General features: G+C 34.0%; 1 protein-coding gene across 9 annotated transcripts in view; it reads left to right on the forward strand.

Annotated features, from left to right (window-relative positions):
• The window catches only part of LOC128206715 (voltage-dependent T-type calcium channel subunit alpha-1G-like), a 39,707-nt gene extending 33,378 nt beyond the window's left edge, over window positions 1-6,329 (forward strand). For 5 of the 9 annotated variants that reach the window (XM_052909384.1, XM_052909361.1, XM_052909368.1 and 2 more), the window contains 4 exons: window positions 1,610-1,723; window positions 2,655-2,735; window positions 3,593-3,755; window positions 4,106-6,329. In XM_052909384.1, the coding sequence (XP_052765344.1) occupies window positions 1,610-1,723; window positions 2,655-2,735; window positions 3,593-3,755; window positions 4,106-5,334 (1,587 nt within the window). In that variant the 3' untranslated portion in view covers window positions 5,335-6,329. The remainder of the gene's footprint in view (window positions 1-1,609; window positions 1,724-2,654; window positions 2,736-3,592; window positions 3,756-4,105) is intronic. The other 4 variants (XM_052909395.1, XM_052909402.1, XM_052909427.1 and 1 more) reach the window with 1 other exon arrangement.
• The last annotated feature ends 2,539 nt before the right edge of the window (window positions 6,330-8,868 follow it).

Below are 8,868 nucleotides of genomic sequence, written 5' to 3' on the forward strand. Positions count from 1 at the left end.
TATTAACTAGATCACTTTAGAATCATAAGATCATGATTGAAGGAAATTACGTGCTTTACTTATAACAAGCTGTATTCAAAGTGTAAATTAAAATAAAGGCTATTGCAAACTTCTCTCTGAACTCATGATTCCAACTTTGTGTATGTTACAAGGCAGCATTCCGGGCTAGCGGATATTCTAGACGTGATGTCTACCTCTCCGTAATAAGCTGTGTGCTCTTTGCTTCTAGCCACATTGCGTGGTATCATATGTGTTTTCTTCACATTTTACCCTTAAGATATGGCTATGATGTAGTTATTGAAAGGAATTGTATGGTGTTGCTCAGGCATAAAATACATTTGGTTCGGGTTACCCGACCCTACCTACGAAATAAGCGTCCACCCTACCGTTTTTTATATTGGCAGAAATAATATATATATTTAAGTGTGTGTCATATGTATTTAAAACATTCAAAGCTTTATACTGAAGGTTACTTTAACATCATTCTCAAATAATGACAATAATGCTCTTATATAGCCTATTAAGAAAAAAAAAATAAAGCCTACCTACTCAACCTGTTTTTGAAAAGAATGTTACCCTTACCAAACCATTTAAAAAAGGCCTCAGTAAATCTTTAGTTTTGAAAAGTATTATTAAAATAACATTACCTTTGTGTTTTTAAAAAGTAAATGTTGCTTTAAATAAGGTAGCCATATCTTACGAGTTTCTTTTCATTCTCACCTTTCATAGATCTTGGATTTGTGTGAATTTTATCAATTAATAATTAACATCTCATTTTTATGACATATTCCCCGTTCTCACATTCATAGATATGTTCCCCCTTTTCAATAAATCAATCATTAACATCTATCTCTCTCGTTATCATATTCTGCACTTCATTAATCACATTAACGTAAGGTATTCGACCTGGAAACTAACTACTTATCTGACAGATTGATTGACTTCTTGACCGTAATTGTAAATTGTGATACTTGATGAGCCGCTATACCATTGGCATTTTTTTCGAGTGTCGTTGATAATGAAAGATTTACTGCTCGCTAATCAAACGACGAAACCTAACTTTGAAGATACAGTTTTTGCAAACATAATCGTCGAAAGCTTTAAATTACCCGATGTACATTAATTATTATCAATTCTGGGTTTCTTATGACACGCATAATATTTGAAATTGGTTTCATGTGTAAATATGTATATTTAATACCGAAAACAATATGGGAGACATACTATTTTTGCATTGAAAGATTAAAACTAAACTATTTTCCGTTTTCATTTAAAATAAAGAACAAAGCTCATACTACAATAACCCTATTCATACTTTTTTCTTCAGGCATTTATTTTACAAATATGAAATCAGTATGCAATATTCTTTCAAATGATACCAAAATGAAATGTGGGTTACTAGGAGTAAATAACTAACATTATCGAAAATTGCTCCATAGTATGGCAAGAATATCTGTATATCGGACATCTAATGTCATTTAAATTAACGAATTAACTTCTGCTGTAAAATGCCACATCATTAGCCAAAATATATACAACAATCTATCATTGGTCGAATACCTTTAATTTGGATGGTTTGTTTACTAATTTTACTGCATGCGTTAAACAGGAGACTTACAAATACAAAGAACTCGATGACGAAGTAGAAGAAGAACTGAAACACGAAATGGACGAAATGAGAAAAGCAGCTCTGCGGGAAAACTTTGAGATGGCAAAGTTTAAGGTGGTATTTCAAACAATACACAATTACTTTTACTGTTCTTAACTTATCTATGATGTTTAACTTCTTTATACTAATCACAAACATAATTCCTTTTTGCACTATTGTTAAACACTTTAGTATTTGTTTGTAAGCAACAAACACTTCTTTCAAACTCTTTGACAGTGTTTTAATACTTCCTATGAATCAGGTTATTTACAGGCAATTTTCGATGTAAAAAAGCTGTTGATAAAAAGTCTTGATATTCTGTACGCACTAACCGCTTTCTGCATGATTTGAAAATACCATCTCTAACACACTTAATTCATCTTAATAAGGACAATCATATTGTTATAGACAGAGTGTTTTTTACCAAGCAAAATCATACACACATGCAGCCAGACGTAAAAAACAACAAATCTTGATAAGTTGTCCACTGGTTTATAAAGGCTAGTTCGTCACCTAAGTGCAAGAACTCAATATCTGTTATATTTCTATATGCAGTTATTGAGTTATTGCACTAAGGTGACGAGTTGGTACATTTAAATTATTTGATTGATCAATATTTTTCTAAAACATAATATTTACCAATCAATAAATATGTTGGGAAATTTAAACCACTGGACGCATACATTTCGCAGCCGCTGTCAATTGTATTAAACTGGTCAATGCCTTTGTTTGGTTTAAGTTAGCCAAAATGTTCATTGATTGGTCAAAATGTATCTAAAAGTGAATATAAGCCAATCAACTCATTTAAACATGCAAAATTACCTTAAAATAACCTGTGGAAAACTTATTTAAGCTTTAAATAATCGGCAGCTGATTCTTTCAACTGAAAATATTGTTGTTTCAAATATGTTTAGATACTAGGATTTAAAGGAGGTCATGTAGGCATAGCCCAATTTGCATGGATAATTGAGTGTACTAATAATGAACTTTAACCTCTTTTCTCCAGGACTCCCACAAGATGATAGATGACGAGGCGGAGCTGGAAGACCTCTTCCGGAGACAGGTCCGGGAATTTGCATTGGGCCAGGTTAGTTCTCGGGATTTCTATAAAGATGTCATCGTCCTTGCGACAATCAACAGTTTGCGACACACAACAGTTTAAGAACAATTGCGACATAGTTTTGAGTTATTTCCCTTGTCACTATATCTAGTATTTGAAAGTAGTTCAACAAACGAAATTGCGGCCTACAACACAGTTAAAACTTTTCAGACCAAGTTAAGCGTGTTGTCTCCCTTTCCTTAAAAGACTTTCTGGCATACAATTAACAGATAAAATGAGAATGTTAAGATAGTGTTCATTTCTTGTATTTTGTATTTATAATCGCTAATTGCTCAGGTGTTTCTCGTCTAATTAGGTTTATTCTAATAATTAATAAAGGGTAAAATACAATGGGTATGTTGTTGTTGTTGAGTTTGTCGGGTTAGGGTAACGCTAACCCTGTCTGCCCGCGACCTATAATGGCTGCATTATGGCTTGACCCCGTCACATCCCCAAGTGTCACTTAAACAAATATTTGAAGCCAAAGGGAAAAATACAATGGGTATAATCATTCTTTAATCCAATGTACTCGGTGAAGGAAAGCTAAACAACCGGCCATCAATATTTACCCTTCATCTTGAATATGAACGCTGTTCTGTAGAATCCCAGTGCTTTTTATTTTCATTTTGTCATTGATCTTTTAGGGCAACCTCAAGTTCTTATGTAACTTAAACATCTAATTGTTGCCTCCCATGCTAGATATATTGTATTCATTTAATATAGAGTATGCGGGAAAAGCCGTGTATGTAAACGTATCAGTTGCGTTAAAAGCTGCACTCTCACAGATTGATATATCCTTCGATATTTCGTCCTTCATTCACATCATTAATGCAACCACATTACAGGTGAACGGCAACGGTAAGGACGACAGCGACGATGACAAAGGTGACTCAGGGCCGACGGACCGGTTGCTCCCTCCGCCCCCAACCCTCACCTTGCGGCCACCTAGTTGTGAACCGAGCCCGCCAAGTCCCACTGCAACGCTTTGGACCTCGGACGCAGAAAGAGGTCAGTGTTCTTTATTATTTTATTTAGTAAGATTCTGCTTTTTTCAAATAAAACGGGTCAAGATTTTATCATTTTTGATAATGACGTCGTCCTCGTTTGGGAATTAATGCTTTATAGCCCAAAATCGTGTGAGCAATGTGTATCAATTTGATTATAACTAAGATATGATTGACTTACGTAAGAAATAATGACAATTGATAAAGTTGTCTTTTGATTTTATCAAATATGGAGTATATCTGCTTTAAGCATTACAATATTTATCCACTAGGTACATGAACGTAGATTAAATGTCATATATTGATGCTATATTGGTACCACAGTCTGATATATATTATGTTCACCCCTTTCAGGTATGCTTCTGGATCCTATGGCGATTACAATCAATGTGCCGAACGATAAGAATACATTAAAGGTCCCGAGTATATCCTCCATGGATGGTCGCTTATTACCTCTTCCCCCGAGGGAGAGACATTATAGTGATTCTAATCCAGACGCTGGGAAATTTAATCGAAACTCCACCTCATCGCCTTCTCCAAGTTTGCTTGGCGAACGACCATGCATCAAAAGACCGGTTAGTGAGCAAAATATCAATTACAAAAGTAAGTCAAGAAAAGAGAAGGCAGTGTCTTGGTACAGCAAGATACCAACAAGTACTCAGACCCTGGGTTGTGTGGAAGGTGTTAATGATGACAGAAGTGCAGACCTCCCGAATACTCAGTCCCAGCCTTTACTTGGCACACTGGAAGGTAATAGTGAGAGAAAACATATTTGCAGACATACGTATTCTGTTCGGCAGATCAAATCTCCAAAAGAACAAAAAAAGTCGTGGAATATACGACGATCTGCTAGTTCAGGTTCGGAAAAATCCAAAATCAAAGAAAAGTATTTACAATTAAGACCTACAAATAAAATAGAGGACTGTTGCTCACCGTTAACAATTGCTAATGAAGCCAGGCTTGCCAGACGTCTAAACAACTCTCGACAAAGCAGTCTTGACACTGCAAAGAGTGAGGAAATGTCATTGATAGATTGGGAAGAAGATGAAAAGTTTTGCGATGAAGAGGTGGGGAATATAACAGGTTGCTTTGGCGACGAGGAAGAGGAGGTTCGGCCGACCGTTCGAAGTGTGAATCCAGACTCTGAACATTCAGTCAGTTGTGTACCTTGTCCACGTGATGGAAACTCTCTAGAAATTCCAGACACTTCTAACAATGTAACTAATCATTCCATTTTAACTACTGGTGTTTCACCGTTACACGTTAGTTCGTGTGATGTTTCTTTAAAATGTGATCAGACAGGATTGAACTATGCATCGACAGATTCAAATTCGAAATCGACTCTCAGTGTTCCATGCGTCTCTCTAGCAGTTGACAGCAAAACAGCATTAAAGCCTTTGTCTTTAGACAAATCTATTCCAAGTAACTGCCTTCTTGGTGTTCCAAAGGAAACTGTTCCAAAACCCTTGTGTAATTCAAGAGGACTGTTAGGAGAAAACACCCTTTTTGTTGGAGTTGGAACCCTTGATGAGAAACGACCGCCTCTACCAAATAATCAACAAACTGGAGAAAGTCATTTGTGATATTTTTGTAATTCATAATGTGTTTTGTACCTTTGCATTTGTATATTGAATTTTGAGCTCATACATATCGCCAAATTGGAAAATTCGTATCCGTTGTGTGTTGTTTTGTATGTTATTTAATATTGATACAACAGGTAAAATAATGTTTATATTTTGTTACATTATAATCATAATTTTGGTAAATTTTCACTTTGCTTTTTCACATCAAATCATATTAAGATATATAGCTGGCTATGTTTTGGAAACCATTTATGGTGGAATTATGTTTATAGCTTTTTTGTAAAATAAATTATATCCGCCAATCATAACATAACATTTGCGAAAGAATATCGAGAAAGTAAACTGAAATAGATATACTCTCTTTTTTCCATGAGAATATTCATGTTAGTATAACACAGATATGAGTGATGTGCCGGAATTATTTCGGGCCTATCTACCATACATGTTTTTGATTTTTGTCGATTCCAAAACTCATTATGCATAAAATTTGGTGTTCTTTTTGTGTTCAATTCGTTAGACTATGTTCGCATTTATTGCTTTTTAAAATTGTATTACTTGCACATGGGTGTTTATAATTTGACGAGGGACATTTAAATGATAAGTGATAGTATAAATGGCTGGCGTGGAAAAAGTATTTTAACTGTGTGCTACTTATTTTAACCTGAAACTTAAATTTATCTATTTTATGGAGTTCAAATACATTCTGAAAAATTAAAATTGAAAATGATTTGACGGAGATTTTTTATGATTTTAATTACACTTTAGACTCTTAGCTTATAAAATTATATATTTATGCCATTTTTTGAAATTAAACATAAGCTGAGTGTGACAGTGTCATTACTTGTTGAATGTCCCTCGTATATATTTGGCACGTTGATGTTGATAGTTATCAAACCTAGTGTGTTATGATAATCATGTTGGGAAGTTGATGCAGAGGATGATTGGTCTGTTTGTTTTGTCAACAACAATGCTCATATCAAAACGTGTAAACATTCAAAAGATTTACAATAAATCGTTGATTTCATATCGTCTCCGTTCTGTGTTGAAAAGGCAATTATGATGCTGGTGATGACAACAATAGCGATCAGGAGAGGTATTCAATATTGGTCTTAATTGGATCTAAGAACGATGTAGCTAATCGGATTGCTCGATATAAATAACTGACCTATACGGTGAATGGAGTCAGTGATGTATAGACAACAATGACGATCATTGATGGCATTCAATATTGGTATTAATTGGATCTAAGAACGATGTAGCTAATCGGATTGCTCGATATAAATAACAGACCTATACGGTGAATGGAGTCAGTGATGTATGACCATAAGTTTGACTTAAGTTGCTTATTAAATACCACCCCAGGTATTCATGAACTTACTTAAGTTGATAACCTAGAATGTGCACAGTCAAATAAAAAAGGATAACACAAAGCTATAAAGAAAAAATTAAATAAATGAAAAAAAATGAATTTCAGATATCATAAGTTATCTTTGTTATGATACTAAAATTAGGAAAGTGACATAAGTTAGGTGAGTTTCTTAAGATGTTTCATAAATACCTGCCCTGACCCTTCTCAGAATATAAAGCGTATAATGATAAATATAGGTTTATAGTTCTAAGGCAGGTCCTAGTTAATCGAAAAACCATGAGAGAAACGCGCTTTAGTTTTTTTTCATAATCGATTTGTCTTATTTAAATAGGATTGATTTTAAATGAAATTACGTTTATCTTTAAATTTTTAAAAATAGCTACCCTTGAATGTCTCTAGAGTTCATTAAAATGGAAAATAATGCTAAAAATAATGCCAAAAAACAAAAACAAATTGCTGAGCTCGGTCCTTTTAATATAAGGGATTTAAGGTAGTTCGAGAAATTAGGGGCATGTTTGCCTGTCGTTGATGCCGCAAGTAAAGATTAAATGTATATACTTTGTTTATATAAATCAAATCTTGCGATCTAAATAGAGCATAACAGAACAGAACCTATTGGGTTTATCCAGTACTGAGTCTTCCAAGTTGTCCGCTATTACTCTCAAAGCCGAGGACCAGACGATGGAGTTACTGGTACCGTTATTGTATTTGCATACGTCGCATATCTTCATAAAAAGGCGTGCTTTTGAAGGATCGTATTTCTAGAATGTATTCAATAAATTTCGTGTTAAGCGTTTATTCAAACAAAAGCCAAAAGTCCATATGATATCACGCCCATACAGATGTGAATTTTAGCTGCCTGGTTACCGTATACTAATTTGGTATTATTGGAAAAAGTTTATTTAGTGTGCAGAAAAAGAAAACCGATTTTTACTGAATACAATATAACAAACAACTGGATTTGACCTTTAAGGATTTTAAATATGTAGCATACGTCCCATTCCAGTTGAAATAAAGAGAAAAATGTATACCCTACAATGTTCTTTTTTATGTATGAAGTCATTTATTTTACATATAAGTAATCAGTAAACAAATACATATTAAATAATAATAAACAAGTATAGGATCACCTGGGCAGAAATTCAATATGCAACTTAAACTTAGGGTCACACCTCATTGTCTTCATTCACTCTATTGATCAGTTATTAATACTTCATTCACTCTATTGATCAGTTATTAATAACAAGTATTCCGATTAGCTACATCGTTCTTAGATCCAATTAAGACCAATATTGAAATCCAGCCCAGGCATCAACATTTAGCATTAAGGTTATTGAGTTATCAGAGCTTATTTGTGGGTCTGGGGTAGTATTCAATATGCAGCTTAGGTCAATCTTATGGTCATACATAATTAACGCCATTCACTGTATATGTCTGTTATTAATATCAAGCAATCCGATTAGCTACATCGTTCTTAGATCCAATTAAGACCAATATTAAAATCAAGGCCAGGCATCAACATTTAGCTTTAAGGTTAATTGAGTTATCAGAGAATTAGCTTATTTGTGGGCCTGGGTAGTATTCAATATGCAGCTTAGGTCAATCTTATGGTCATACATGTACATCATTGACTCCATTCACTGTATATGTCCGATCCAATTAAGACCAATATTAGATACCCGAGTCCTTAAACCCGACTTTATCTACTCACGAATAGACTTTTATAAGAAATAAAAAAAATGTTAATTATCCACAGACATTTCTGTTGTCATTACTTTATATGTATTACTTTATCAGCTTGAAAGTGAAAAAAAACGAAGAAAATATATTTGCAACAGGTTCTTTGTAGCAAATGTTCACGTGATTATACACTATATATTTTGATCTAATATCGCTAAGTCAGGCCCCTCTTATTAATCGACTTAAGCTCGTGGGAGCTAAAGTAATAAACGCTTTCTTTTTTGCTCATGCGTGTGGTTAGATCATTAAAGATAAAACATATTCATCTATGTTGGTTCGTCTTTTTTCTTTTCGTCGCCGTACAAAAAAAAACACAACTGCCTGGGGTGGTATTCAATATTCGATTTAAGTTAATCTTATGGTCATACATCATTGATTTCATTCATTGGTCAGTTATAAACAACAAGTAATCCGGTTAGCTACAT

The sequence above is a fragment of the Mya arenaria genome, chromosome 2 (genome assembly GCF_026914265.1).
Source record: "Mya arenaria isolate MELC-2E11 chromosome 2, ASM2691426v1".
NCBI lineage: Eukaryota > Metazoa > Mollusca > Bivalvia > Myida > Myidae > Mya > Mya arenaria.